Here is a 15,841-nt window from a genome sequence, read left to right on the forward strand (position 1 = left end):
TTTATTCTCGATTCTGAGCTAACTACTTTTAGGTTTTCAGTTATTTAATTAACACCTTGTAGGTATGTAAAAGGGCGCAGGAAAAACACATGTTTAAGTATAGATCAGAGAAGCACTATAGTCTCTAAATGACGCTAAGTAAATATCGTTAAATGAAGACGATCAATTATTGTAAATAGGTAGTTGATCAATGCTCACTTTCCACTCCAAGCGGAGCGGAGTCCGTATGGAACATTAACTTGCAACGGCGGATTGCATAGATGTGCTTCCACTAAGAAGTTATAAGCACGTTACTCCATTTCCGCTCATTACCATTTCATAGTGGAAAGCAGTTTATTAGCAGCAGCAAATGTAGACTTCATTAACACCACATTGCACGCTTATTCTGTTGTCAGTTCAGTCCTTCATTCTGGTTTTTCTGTCATTCACATCGAATTGACGAATATTATTGAAAACGTTTAATATTCATCAGTCTGGACCAGTCTTTACCCTTGAAATTTCGACAAACTTTTAATCGAATATCAGTTAAAAGTCAACGTTTGCTATTTTTTCATTTCATCGAATATTCATTACCTCGAATGATTAAAATTAGTATTTTTAAATCACCGATTTTTAATATCTGGAAATATTATTCAATAGATAGTTTGTTTGGCAGAACTTCATTTCATATTTTATTATTTCGTACTTATTTGGAATGAAATTTATTTATTTTTGTAGCGATTTATTTTTGTTGGGGTCGCAGTTCTAACCTTATCCTGACCTACTTTTCTAGTAGCGATTTATTTTTTAGGGTCACAGTTCTAACCAAACCTAACCTACTTTTCTGGTAGCGATTTTTTTTAGGTCGTAGTTCTAACCTAACCTATTTTCTGGTGTTTTATAATAATACATCGAAGAAATAAACAGCGATATTTAGTTGTTCTGTTTCATGAATAGTTGATGAAATGTATTTTTAAGCAAATAATAATTATTGTATGTACTGTTGTTCTAATAAAAAAAAATAATTACATATTAATAGTCGATGAAGTGAAATTACTCCAAAAGAAAAATTAGTATTGAATATTCTATGAATTGTTTTCGATGAAATGAAATTCGATAGTTTGTCGACATTTCAAGGGGCACCCGTCTGGACCATCAGTATGTCAGTCAGAGTGGGTTACACGGTAAAGGTTACAGCTCATTAGAGCCACCCGGCAACCGACCAGCACCGCCTGGACTTTCGGCGTCCACTCGTTGTCGACAGGTGGTCCACGGGTGGACGCCGCGTTGACAACGAGTGGACCTCGCATGGTCAACGAGTGAACATCGCGTGGTCAAGGAGTGGACGACGCGTGGTCCATGAATTTCAGAGTAGCCATTAAGAAATGAGGGTGGAGAGCGCCGCGCCGACCGCGCGCGGTTCACGCGTAACAAAGTGTGTATTGTGATTTAGTTGTGTGTATTGTGACCGAGTAGTCTACTCGGCCCGCGCGTGGACACCTCGCGAGCGAGGCGATCCGATGATACTATACGGAGTAGATGTAATGAGCGTAAGGATACTCTTCTTTCACTATGCGGACGGCTAATGAGTGGAACTCTCTGCAGAGGTCAGTTTTTCCGGAACGCTATAATCTGGACATCTTTAAGGTCAAAGTGAACAGACACCTTCTAGGCAAACCTGTACCATCTTAGGATTCTTAGGCCAGATCTTCGCCTTCCATTAGGCGAGATTGAGGCCAAACATAAGCCTATTTTACATTTTTTTTAAACCGCTCGCGGCGAGGCGGTGCTGGTCAGGTGCCGGGTGGATCTCATGAGCTGTGACTTTAATTAGCATTGATCACTTTTTTACAATGTGGTCTAATTCCAAAACCATTTCGAGGAATATAGGTTTATTAAGTCATTTTATAACATTTTTTTTAAAGTACTAACTGATCGTGTGTATATTTGCAAAATAATGTTTGACCTTTGTTTGACTTTCATCGTAAATAAACGTTATATGACTAAACCGCCTAATTCTAACACTGCCAGGTGACAAAAGACACTACGTTTTTTTTAAATAATTGTGATGGGCAACGAAAAACATAGTTTTTAACGCCATGGCAACTATGGTTAGCTATAATTCCGGTAACTTCTAAATAGGGTAAAAAATTTAAAACGCAACTAAAACCAAAATCCTTCAAATAGGTGTCTTAAATTCGCCTATTTTATGAAAAAAAAATATAAAAATAAACATTGTTTTTTTTATTTTTAGAGCAATGCCAATTCTGTAGTCAGACATCGGCTTATTCAAACCAAACGTCAGTTCAGTCCATCCTTCTGGTTTTTCTGTCATTCACATCAGATTGACGAATGTCATTTAATTAAAACATTTATGCTTCACCAGTCTGGACAATCAGTCTACACGATAATTTTCTCGTCATTGAATGATAGACTGAACTGATGTCAGAATTTGCGTGTAATTGAAGTCCTAGTAGCGGTCCTAGTGATCGGGTTGACTTCAAATCTGCTATGCATGGCAACAAAATTCAATTTTACAACTTATTTTAACCTTTTCATAAATGGGTACGTATTGCAAGGTCTAAAATTAAAATAACTAACTTTAAATAACCTACGTTCAAAATCCCTAAAATCAAAATACCCAATGATTATTTCACTTACATTCAAAATATCGAAAGCTTAAAATGTCAAATGGTATGTTAGCGGTCAAAATACCGAAATCATCGTTACACCAAAGTCTGCTATTTTCAAATGACAACATTCCGACTTTTTCAAGCGGGCGTAGATTGACATTTATCATTTTCTGTGCTGTTACAAAAAAAACACCTAACATCGAAGGCTAAGGCGGGAGATACGCTGCGCTTCGCTCCCGCTTTAGCCTTCTGAACCTAAACTATCAGAGTCGTTTCTGCTCTGAAACGTCTTCCTCGCTCGGCTCCCCTTTGGTACAGTCCAGCTGGTTCCTCGCTGATAGTCCCTCAGTCCCTTCCCTAGTCCCCGCGAGCGAAGCGAGCGAGCAAGACGTTTCAGGGCAGAAGCGACTCGGATAGTTTAGGTTCACAAGGCTAAGACGGGAGCGAAGCACAGCGTAGCTAATTACTCTAATTGTAGAAGCTCGCAAGTGCATCATTTTAGGTATTTTGACCATTTGGTATATCAAACTTAGGTGTCATTGCTGTTGATATTTTAAACATTAGACATTTACTCCAATAAGTATTTTAAACTTAAGTAATTCGTAGGTAGGTGTTAGTTGCTTAGGTATTTAAAATCATTAGGTATTTAGATTTTAGGGATTTTGAACGTAGCTTATTTAAAGTTAGTTATTTTAATTTTAGACCTTGCAATACGTACCCTTATCGATAAAGAATGCCTTATCGGATGCCTGAAGTCAGTCAGCTAACTAAATAGGTGAAGGACAGTGACGATTTGATTGGTTAAAAGAAACAGTCTTACGTCAACAGTTCAGTTTAGTCGTAATTCAAATTTAACCCCCACCGAAAAACAGGGGTTTTATGAATTTGACGCCAATGTCTGTCTGTCAGCTGGGCTACGACGAAATTCGAAAATCGAAGTTCGTGTGGTTCGGTCCCTTTGACACTTATACTATTTAATACGAGAGCGAGAGGGACAGTACGATACGAACTTCGATTTTCGAACTTCGGAGTAGGCCCTCTGTCTGGCTGTAGCATGTAGCTCTCAAACATCTGCAGGGCTACTACGAAACTCGAAGTTCGTGTCGTGCGGTCTCTCTGACATTTATACTATTTAATACGAGCGCGAGAGGGACGGTAAGATACGAACTTCGAGTTTCGAGTTTCGTAGTAGCTTGGTCAAAATAATCAATAGCCATAATCGTTGTTAGGTATAATGCGAAATAAATATAATGATTAAGTAGAATAATGTTACATGCCATACAAGACAAAAGTCATAAAATTGATCAGCATAATATCAAAAGTTATTTTTCAGTAATATTGTAGGTCATATTTTTATATTTACTATTATAATTATTCATACCATTTTATTATGATTAGAGATGCAATGGATATCCGGCCAGTATCCAGTATCCGGCCTATCCGGCCACTATTTTACTATTCGGCCGAATTCCGGATAGTTGCGTACTATCCGGCCAGGTACCGGATGTTAAAAAACTTATAGTTATGATTAAAAACTTGTATTTTTTTTTTTCAGTTTTGGCTATACTTTGCGATTGAGCCAGCGTCATGTCGATTTAACTTGTGTTTATTTATGAATTTATCAATTATTGACTTCAGTTTATTATTCTAAGGGGCTGTTTCACCACCCTTTGATTAATTCACCAAGTCAGGAGGATCTGATGGTGGGATCTTAGAGAAATCGAGGGCAACCCTCGAATTTTAGAAGCACAGCTATAACGATTTTGGCATTTTTAACACCAAGTCAAGTATTTACATTCAGAAAGTATCATTTGGTGAACCGCCTGATGAAGAAGACCGTGGGTAAGAGTGTTTGTGCTTATTGTTGTGAAATGCACTTTGGGTACAAATCACTAAAAATCATGAAAAAAAAATTTTTACCAAAAAATAGAACCAACTACAAAAACCTTGAAAATAATTTTCTACTAGTTTGAAGTTGGTGCCTTAACAGGAGCCAGCAGGAGTAATTGAAGCCCAATATATAAGTATATGCAGGTGAGGTAGATGACTATAGTTCTACTCCTGCTGGCTCGTGCTGAGGCACAGACTTCAAACTAGTAGAAAATTATTTTCAAGGTTTTTGTAGTTGTTTCCATTTATGTTAAATTTTTTTTTTGATGTTTTGATTTAATTTATAACTACCTACTTGTTTCATTGAAATTTATACTCATATGAGTATTGTAATCAACTGTTCAGGAATAATGTTAATGTTATGGAATGGTATTAGGTCACTTGTTAGTTCAACAGCTTGGCTTTGTTATGCATAGCTGAACAATTCAAGTTTGTAAATATACTTCCTCTATGTTATCATAACATGGATCCTCCTGAGTTCTGACCCTAATAGCTTTATCCTACGGATTTGCTCCTAGGGAAGAATAAAAAAGGCTAGATTTTATCCCATAGGTATTTGGTGAAGGAAAGCATTGTGATGAAACCTGCACATGAAAAGCAATTCAATGGTCTGTCAAGTTCCCAATCCGTAGTGGGCCCACGTGGCTATTTAGCTAACATATCTTACCCTATTATGTGAACTCATGGAATGGACTCCTCGAACTTGTGATAAGTGCCTTCAGTGAACATTTAAAAAAAGACTGGACAATCACTTTCATATATATCAGCGGTTCTTAAACTTTTAGTCAGGAGGGACCATTTGACAAAATTCCTGTCTTGCCATGGACCACCAACTGTTCGAAGGTAATATACGCTAAAAGAAAAATTGTAAATGAATGAACGGTTGCAACCGCTACTTGACTGGCGCGTTGTTTTGCCAATTCATTGTTGATGGCTTCGCGGACCAGTACGAGTTCTGCCAGGGACCACCAGTTAAGAACCAATGATATACATGCATCAGCTCAAAGAGCTGCTAGTGTATTCATCATCCCAGCCTATATACGTCCCACTGCAGGGCACAGGCCTCCCCTCAGAATGAGAGGGCTTGGGCTATAGTTCCCACGCGGGCCCAGTGCGGATTGGGAACTTCACACACACCATTGAATTGCTTCGCAGGTTTGTGCAGGTTTCCTCACGATGTTTTCCTTCACCGCAAAGCTCGTGGTAAATTTCAAATATAACTCCGCACATGAATTCCGAAAAACTCAGAGGTGCGAGCCGGGGTTTGAACCCACGACCCTCTGCTTGAGAGGCGGTGGGTTAAACCACTAGGCCACCACGGCTTACACGGCTAGTGTATTATTTGAATAGAAATCATAATTTCCAAGTTTCGTAGCAAGTGGAAAGAAGTGGTCTCTGCCTACCCCTATGGGAAAGAGGCGTGATTATATGTATGTAATTTCCAAAAACTACATTTCTGACTTTATTTGCATCGTCTCCACATTTATCAGTTAAAATCTGGGTTTTTTTTGTTCATACTTACATCCCAATATGAGAATAAGAAGTGGTTTTAGTCTTATTCCCAAGATCCAGCCATCTACTAGACATACAATTAAGTTTGGATAAGTGCAATATATTTAAATACAAATACATATTGCTAATATTGCTAAGTATGGCCTTAGGTTGTACTTAGACCTAAGGTGACATGTAAAAATTTCAAATGAAATAAATAAAATACTAAATTTCATCCAAATCCATCCAGCCTTTTTAGTGTGAAAGAGTGATGTATACACACAGTTTCACATCTGCAATTATTGTAAGATCAAAAATAAGGATAATAAATAAATTCCTCCTACCCACTTTTGTAGCGGTAAACGACCAAAAACATAATTAGATTTTTACTCCGCTCTTTGTTTGTTTATTTAACAGACATTGTGTGCATACCTAAATTGTTTTTACACATCACATCATCGTAATAAATAAACATAATAAGCATACATAAAACACCTCTTCGTAAAGACGAAACGTACTCGATTTATCTCCCTTGCACAAGGAAAACGTAATAAAAAAACTTACTAAATTATCTCGATACAATATTTACAGTTAGCGCCGCACTACTTTAACACATAACATCATTTCACTGTTTACGTTATAAAACTGCTTCGAAATCTATTCGGTCACTATTTACACAAGATTAATTGTCAAAATATTACGAAGCACTTAGGATTCGATTAATTTAATAAAACTTAGTAAAAACAAATAAAATGTTATCAAACAATATAAACGTCTACCCGACCCGCCTCCAAGTCAAGAGGACTAACGAGATAGAGAGGACAATGAATGAAATGAAAATGACGTGACGTTTGACACTGACACAGCTGATTAGTGACAGTGCATTTATTACCGTGCTGTCAAATTGACAGTTATGGGCTGCCAAGTTAAAATTACATTTCTACTATAGAATTCCTTTTTTTCCATTTATTTTATTTAATCTAGGGCTATTCAAGGCTCAAGGCTAAGGCCCAAAACACAAGGTGAAACTCAACTGGTGGCTCATCTGGTGTTGCAGATGTTTATGGGCGGTGGTGATCTCTCACCATCAGGAGACCCACTTGCTCGTTTGCCATCCGTAGAATAAAAAAAAATAAAAAAACTGCAACAAAACAGCAGGGCTACTACGAAACTCGAAGTTCGTGTCGTGCTGTCCCTCTGACACTTATACTGTTTAATACGAGAGCGAGAGAGACGGTACGATACGAACTTCGAGTTTCGAAGTAGCCCTGCTGCAACTTCTAGTTACGTTTGAGTTTCATTTGATTTGATTGATGCCATGACTCCTTATGAAAGACCGCACATGACGCAACGCAACACAAAGTTTCAAACCGGTTGCTTCATTCATATGCGGTTTCTAATAAGGAGTCATGGCATAAACTCATATGAACCTCAAAAGTAACTAGAAGTTGCAGTTTCAGCGGATGTGCTGGGCCTTAAGTTAATTAGCTCCTTCGTTAGTTATTCAGTCAGCTCCTTCGGGCAGTCGAGTAAATATCATAGTATTATCTATCACATTGGTACGCGCGTACGGCTCAGCCTGCCGTCAGGGGGCTACTACGAAGTTCGAAGTCCGTATACGGACTCTGTATCGTACTGTCCCTCTCACTCTCGTATTAAATAATATTAGTCAGCAGGACGGTACGATAAGAATTTCGATTTTCGAATTTCGTAGTAACCCATGCTATGAAGGCTTTACGAATGGCAAAATTCGAACTTGGTATCGTGCCGTCCCGCTGACGCTGATATTATTATTTAATACGAGAGTGAGGACGGTATGATACGAACTCCGATTTTCGTAGTAGCCCCCGGGAGTAGCATATTATCTAGCCATCTTCATCTGACATATCGTGAGACGAGATTCTCGTCTTCGTGGCGGCTGATGGTTAGCGATTAACGCCGTGACTTCGGTAGCTGAGGGTTTTGCATTGCTGCAGGTAGACAACCGTGCACAGCTTATGCAGAAGCGAATCGAGACTAATTAATGTGCGGCGCAATATTTTCTCTACAAGAAAGTCTGTAATTCAGATGCTTTCAATCATAAGCCTGCTAGTTTTCCTATCGATCATAAAATAGACGGCGCCGATCCAGTGTAAAGTTGATAACTTGATAAGTGTGCTGTGCGTCTTTATACTGACACACTCATATTGAATTTGTCTAAGACTATTTGAAACAAATACAGTAGCCACATATGAGATGAAAATAAAACAAAACTTATTGCCTACATATTTATTTATTGAATAAATTACAAAAACTGTGTAATTATTTCCCTTGAATTATATTTATTAAGGCAGTACATCTGCATAAAACATATCTTCATAACATACGCTAAAATAAAACAGAATCATTGTAAAAAAACCGGCGCCGGATGTGTAATCATAATATTACTGAAAAAGCGTACTTTGGAATGGTTCTAACATTAAGAAGCAACTTTGTGAAAGCAAATCACAGATCAATAAGCCGAGGCACATTTCAACTTCGCTTCCGGTAGGCGAGGAATATAATCATTTTAAAACACTTCATTCATAGTTTCCTTAAGTAGGTACACGAACGGCGGTTAAGAACACGAACATAACATCATGTTGGGGCGAGTTGCAAAAATGTATTTTCATGCACTGTACTCGGTATTGCCAGGAGCGTGAATAATCTACCATTTGGTAGAATCCCAACACGATTGCATTGAACATAATCCTACGATCTAAGTTTAAGCTAGTGTATGGCGATGAGGCCAGATTCGAGGAGTTTCTGTATTTTGGCGGCGATCTCTGGGTTTTTGAGGTGGTCTTGTAGGGCCTGAGGGTCTTGCTGCATCTGTTCCAGGATGCAGCGCATGGCCGGGTCGCGCAGAATGGCTTGCACATCGGGATCAGACATGGCACGTTTACGAACCTGTAAAGAAATAAACGTGACTTATCTGTAATATTGTATACATATATAAATAAATAAAAATGTATCTAAAAATCAGTAATTTTGACTGCCGAAAAGATTTTTTTTAAACAGCTAAGCAGGGTAAATATACAGGGTTGCTTGGGGTTAACATTTCGTGAAAACTAAAGACAATACTGATGCTAAATCTAGCGTGATCAAAATTCTTGCGACTTGTCTAATAAATGTGAGATGGCAATGACGTTTTTTAGTAGTCTGGTATTTATTTATTTGACAGTATTTTTTTTTTACAGCATTACAGTTAAACCCAATGCGCTGTAAAATTCAAATTATACAAAACAAAATAATTACAAATAATAATAACGAAAAAAAAAGTTAAGTGCGTTTGGTATATCAGCAGAATATATGCTAATAATAGCAGGCAATAGAAACAGATATAAATTATGTATTAATTTTAGTCTATTAATTGTTCTTGAGATAAAATACACCCTGTGTTGGATAGATGGGGAGGCATTGGAGCATCACAAACAGGGATTAATTTGTCACACTTAGGGGCTGTTTCACCATCCATTGATTAGCGTTAACCGACGGTTAAATGTGATGCCGTCTCCGTCTATTCGAACAAAACAAATAGAGACGGCATCACACCTAACCGCCAGTTAACACTAATCAATGGATGGTGAAACAGCCCCTTAGGGTATGGAAGCCTAAAGACTTTAAATCGGTTACCTCTTCAGGGTTGGAGTTGAGCTGCGTGGAGCACGCGCGGTAGCCTTCCAGAGCTTCTGCGTTGCTAGGGTCAAGTTCCAGAGCCTTCTGGTACGCGGTCAGGGCTTTCGACGGCTGCTGCATACCCTGCAATACAATACTCTGTTATAGCACTGAGACAACCATAAACTATCTATAGTATCTCGTGTAAAAGTGTGGTCAGAACATGGAGCAAACAGCCACAACATGTAGTCTTAGCACTGAATGTGAATCAATTTAAAAACCGAAAAACGGACCAAGTTGGCGGCGGAACAGTGGGGGTCGCGGGAGGGGGCATACGAGCGCGCGAGCGGCCGTCACGCCATTGGCTTGTTAGTTGACAGATGCGCAAACGTATCCCCTCCACAAGCCAGAGCTCTTTTTACGTGCGTTGACTGGTACTCCTTCGTAATGTAAATAAAAACCAGTAAGCCGTGATGGCGTAGTCTTCTGACCAATGGCCTCTCAAGCAGAGGATCGTGGATTCAAATCCGGGGTCCCATCTTTTACTTTTTCAGAATTCATGTGCGCAATTACTGCAATTTTCCACGAGATTTACGGTGAAGTTAAACATCGTGAGGAAATTTGCACAAACTTGTGAAGCAATTCAATGGTGTGGGAAGTTCCCGATCAGTACTGGGCCCACGTGGGTGGGAACCACGCACGGTTCAATCCCTCTGATTCTGAGAGGAGGCCTGCTCCCAGCAGTGAGACATACAAGGCTGGGATGATGATGATATTTAACTACTAACAATCACAGTGACAGACAAACCGACGAGGTTTTCGCACGCTATTTAAAAACTTACACATACACACATAAACATCACGCCTGTATTACCAAATGGGGTAGGCAGAGCACACGAAACGTTACCGCTTCGGTCGGAGTCACTTTTAGCAATTTTAGGTTTAAAGTTTGACAAAAAGGGTCGTGACCCGTTGGCCTTACTTGCATTTAGCCTTGGCGAGCAGAGCACCTTAGTTGTATTTTGTCCGGGTAGCAAAATGCTTCAGTCTGTAAAACGCCCTCATTGCTATATAAGGCATAGTTAACGAGGCTTTAGCACACTAAATGTGACTATGTCAGCCTCATGGGGAGCCTCAGATATATACACCACACTACAGAGAGATATTACACTCTCCCTTGCACTGAAGCCACGTCTCTGGATGCAAAGGCCCGTCCAACCAATGAATCTGTAAATTCACGTCACTACTTCTGAAAGCGGTCGACTGAGAATTACATTTACACCTCCATTGATAAGGCATAGTAGACGGCATAGTGACTGGCTATAAAACGTTGTAAAACTATTTAATACAATCAAGACCTTACACAATTGAGTCATTCTGCCTACTTGTGCATTTCACGAACTAGACGTTTTGCTAAGCAAGTCTTCCTAAAACTTAGACCATTTTGTAATCATGGCATTATATAATATAACCAAGTAATTTTGAAAATACAAACTGAAATATAGATGCATAGAAAAACCAGAAAAATACGACCAGCGCTGGGAATCGAACTCAGGTCCTCGGCATTCCGTGCCGCGTGCTATACCGCTACACCACCGCTGGACAGTGGTACAGACACGAACTTCTCCTATGCACCACATATCCCAGCTTGTTTGTTTTCTTATTTAGTCACTTAAGCAGCGACACTAGCGACATCTATGCTGTAGCCCTCATCGAGAAACTTTCGGCATTCCATTGGAACTAACCGCTCACCCGGACAAGAGATGTCGTTATTAAGCAATCAAATTAAGATTGGTTTTTTGGAATCTTTTTGTACGGTCACCTTTTTGTACTGTAAAAAATACAAAAAGATTCCAAAAAAAAAACAATCTTAATTCAAGTAATTTTGCATACTTGGTCAGTGTACTACTGTGCCGTTTTGCTCGCCAAGGCTAATTGCAAGTAAGGCCAACAGGACCCGACCTGACAAAAACGGTATATACATTAACCTATATATACCTTTAGTCGCCTTTTACGACATCCACGGATGAAATGGAGAGGTGTAATCTAACCCGACACCACACGGGTAAAAACTTAGCAATTTTTTTCACCTGCAAAATCTTGCCCTTCCTGATCCAGCCCTTGATGAACTTGGGGTCGAGCTTACAGCACATGTCGCAGTCGCGGAGCCCTAGGTCGAAGGCCGCCAGCTTCGTGTAGCACGCGGCGCGGTTCGAGTACAGTTTGGGGTCGTCCGGGTTGCGCTTGACGGCTTCTGTGTAGTGCTTCACTGCCGTGCTGTAGTCTCCTAAACGATTAATAATTATTACCTATTATTATTTAAAATATCAGGCAGGCAGTTGGTAGCAACGGAGAGGTGCCTGTACCTGTATGTTTTTTGGCCAAGTATTCTTTGTACTGCTAATGTGTTAAATACTTTTTTTATAGATTGGTGATATTTGTAAATATAGATTTTTAGGATTAGAGTAAGTCAGTTGCTATTAAATAAAATCTCCATTATCTGTGGGACAGTAGTGTCTTGGAGAAATTAAGACATGTTTGTGACAAGCAAAAAATGGTGGTAGATAGATATTATTATTATCTACTCAAAAACAGAATTGTGCTTCGTATACAGTGATTCTAAAGAAATATAATCATAGGCGTGCATTGTCATTCCAGGGCAATGTTGGGGGGGGGCTGACAGCCGCTGCTGCGGCACGAGCTAGCGCTGCCTACCCTGAAATGAAGGCTACCGTTTTGGCGCTCACCAGTTGGCGCCACTGTAGACAAAGGTCCTGCCTGAAGTATAGTGGTTAGTTTGGTACTACAGGCGTGAAAACAAAATTTATATTTAAATCATATACCTTAAAACCGTACCATAAAAATATTGAGCACGCCACAGTGTAGCGTAGTCCCGTTTTGTTTGGAAAACAGGGAGGACAAAGGTTTCCGATAGACAAAACTGTCTCAAAACACAGACATTCATTGCCCCGTAACGCATATTTGCCATAATTAATTTCAGGTTATAAATAAATCCGCATAGCTCACCCAAAAACAGAGAGATTTGACATTTCGGAGACCTCTCGCTACACTAGCGCCTCTAGCGGCGAATTCATACGCGATAGCCCTCATTGACCCAATGCACGCAACTGCATATAATCGCTCTGTATACATACACCTTGTCTTTTGCACTCACCCTTCTTAAAATATTCATTGCCGAGTTCCTTCTCCTGCTCGGCCTTCACGGGATCGATGTAGGCCTTCCGCTCCTCCTCTACTATTCTCTTCTCCACCTCGCTGAGCAGAGTCTTAATCTCCGGAGTACGGTGCTCCGACATTGACTTCTCAAAGTACGTTTTCGCTAGCTTCCACTGTTCCATTTTCTTATATGCATTACCTGTAAAAGAGAAATTGAATTTTGGTCTATATGTCTATAGTCTATATAGATATGGGCACTCGCAACACGAGGTGCGTCGCCGACTCTTTGAGAAACTGAAAGTAGTTTTTTAAAGAGCCCTAAGCATTAAAAAAAGGTTTTCCTTCCTTGCCATTACAAAAAAGCAACGTGAAAGTTGAACAACAATTAAAATGATGAGGAATGGAGCAAATCGCGAGTGAGAGTCACTATGAGGTTTTTGGTGGTCTGTGGACTTTCGCCACATAGCTAGGAAAAAGAACGAGTACCTAGAAAAACTCTGAATGACAGGAAGGAATGATTTTTTTTTTAAGGAAAATAAACATTTTTTTTTTCTGCATTTTATCAAATATTTCAGACTATTGGGCCGCCCATAAGATGGAGAGCCCAGGGCATGAATGCCATGTGTCCCTTTGGGAAAGATGGGTCTGTAACATAATTCTTGGATGTTCTAGCTAGGCACTAGACTAGTGCTAGCTTGTTTCACTTTTTTCATGTTCTAAGTTCTACCTCATATGGTACTGTACGTAATGTAAATAAACTAGATCAGTAATTAAAATATCACTCACCAAGTCTGGTAAAAGCTTTAGCTATTAACTTAAAATCAGCTCTGTTCTCTCGTCCGATTTCAATAGCCTTCTCACACTCTTTGACACACTTCTCATACTCTTTCTGTTCAAAGTACACAGCAGCCATATTTGTGTAGAATGTGATATCTGAAGGGTCATGTTCGATGGCCTTCCTATAATGTGAGATGGCATTATCAAACTCTTTCTTCTTATAGCATTCGTTGCCAGAGTCTTTCTCTTCCAAAGCCAGTCTACGGTTCTCTGGTAGATCATCATATTTGGGTTTAGGCGGTTCTTGTTTCTCTGGGGGTGGGGATGGTTTCTTCTCTGGTGCTGGAGGATCCACGTCCATGGGCATGGGCCACTCGGTGCCTTTTAGGTTGATGCCGAGGTAGTGTCCGAGGGTTTTGGGGAAACGCTTGTCTTTGTTTTTGGCCAGGTTGCGCGTGTCGAACGGATTAGATGCAATGGCCTGGGAAATAAAAAAAAGTTTAATTTTACTATTTATCACATTAAATAATAAATAAATAATAAATATTACGGGACAATTCACACCAATTGACCTAGTCCCAAAGTAAGCTTAGCAAAGCTTGTGTTATGGGTACTAAGCAATGGATAAATATAATTATATAGATAGATACATACTTAAATACATAGTAAACACCCAAGACCCGAGAACAAACATTCGTATTTTTCATACAAATATCTACCCCGACACGGGAATCGAACCCGGGACCTCAAGCTTCGTAGTCAGGTTCTCTAACCACTAGGCCATCTGGTCGTCATTAAGCTCTGGTTTAATTCTACACAGAAAAGGTCGTCAATATCCATACAAAAAGATGACGACACTTCACACATGATGGATAAATAAATGATGAATCATGTTTATTTAATTTAGACATTTTTTGAGATTGTGCATGCCCTATACACGAAATTCAAAAACTTTGAGTTTAGCAAGGAACTTAGGCTGTAGGTATAAGTATATAGTTTAAGTTATGTGATACTTATATTTATGTTGAAACATTGGGGCTGTTTCACCATCCATTAATTTTATTTTATTTGACGGATAAATGTGATGTGATGCCATCTCTGTCTATTCGAACAAAACAAAAAGAGATGGCATCACGTTTTATCCATTTAATAAAATTTAATCAATGGATGGTTAAACAAAGGGGTAAATGTTAATCTGTTTTATTGTAAGTCGCCTGCGACTACAGATGAAGTAGAATTTGTTTATTGGGCGCCCTCAGGAAAAACTAATTTTTTCGCCATAAAATATACCCTATTTATTGAATCAGGCGTTACTTTGCGGAGGTCCATATCAATGAACTAAAATAATTTCCTTGCTCACCCGCGACCTTACGATAGCTAAGCTTATGCAAAATATGCGTGTTCATGCAGTCCCTCCACCTCCACACTGTAAGAACACACACAAATCACACAAATCACACCACCACACTACACTGACGCGTTTCGAACTCAACCAGAGCTCATCTTCAGAGTGACACAACCGTACACCATGCTACCAGTTGTTAGACTCAAACCCTATACCCTATTGTTTATTCTGGGTACCAATTTCAACATTTCATCCCAATCAGTGCACTAGTGCATTTGTATTAGTTAGGATAGTAATGATAGTATGAATAAAATAATCATTTGTAGATAAGCTACAACTACAACACAGGCAAGTAATTAAATCCCACATGGAAAGGTGCTAATAATATAACTCAGGTTATCGCAGGTTAAATATTCACAAACACATTATATAAGTACATTGAACTCTTTATAAACTTACTTTGTTATCAAGGTCAAGTGAAATAAAAGCAGATTGGATTAGGCCTAACTAGCCTTTTTTTTTTTTAATTCGACTGGATGGCAACCGAGCAAGTGGGTTTCCTGATGCAACTATGCCTACATATACCATTAAATAGGCGCAACAGTCAAATTGAATACCTTAACACTTGATGATGACTTAACTTAACATTGATCAGGTTAAAAAATAACCTAGGTACTTGTATTTAATGTATGTTTAATTATAAACGTGACAGCCCTTGGAGCAGCGGCGCCATATTTAAAAATTTACCGTAAGCTGGCGCGGCCATTTTGAAAAAAGATTCATTGAGTGACCATGACACCCACGGATTAATTTTGCGAATTCGCGAATTTTATAAAAAATATCACCAAAACAAACAGCAAACTATTTTAAATGTAATATATAAGCCTTTTTTTTTTTTATCTAGTATTTTAAC

At 39.1% G+C, this 15,841-nt stretch overlaps 2 protein-coding genes across 2 annotated transcripts in view; both read right to left on the bottom strand.

Moving 5' to 3' along the window:
• Positions 1 to 6,829, bottom strand: part of LOC141432261 (protein croquemort-like) — a 32,535-nt gene extending 25,706 nt beyond the window's left edge. Inside the window, exon 1 of the mRNA XM_074093807.1 lies at positions 6,558 to 6,829. The gene's annotated coding sequence lies outside the window, so the exon portion shown is untranslated. The remainder of the gene's footprint in view (positions 1 to 6,557) is intronic.
• A 1,417-nt stretch (positions 6,830 to 8,246) lies between these two features.
• Positions 8,247 to 15,841, bottom strand: part of Stip1 (Stress-induced phosphoprotein 1) — a gene marked incomplete in the record, with an annotated part of 11,829 nt that continues 4,234 nt past the window's right edge. Inside the window, 5 exon segments of the mRNA XM_074093802.1 lie at positions 8,247 to 8,921; positions 9,648 to 9,773; positions 11,720 to 11,916; positions 12,805 to 13,005; positions 13,593 to 14,064. Of these exon segments, the coding sequence (XP_073949903.1) occupies positions 8,742 to 8,921; positions 9,648 to 9,773; positions 11,720 to 11,916; positions 12,805 to 13,005; positions 13,593 to 14,064 (1,176 nt within the window).

The sequence above is a fragment of the Choristoneura fumiferana genome, chromosome 10, assembly GCF_025370935.1.
Source record: "Choristoneura fumiferana chromosome 10, NRCan_CFum_1, whole genome shotgun sequence".
Taxonomy (NCBI): Eukaryota; Metazoa; Arthropoda; class Insecta; order Lepidoptera; family Tortricidae; genus Choristoneura; species Choristoneura fumiferana.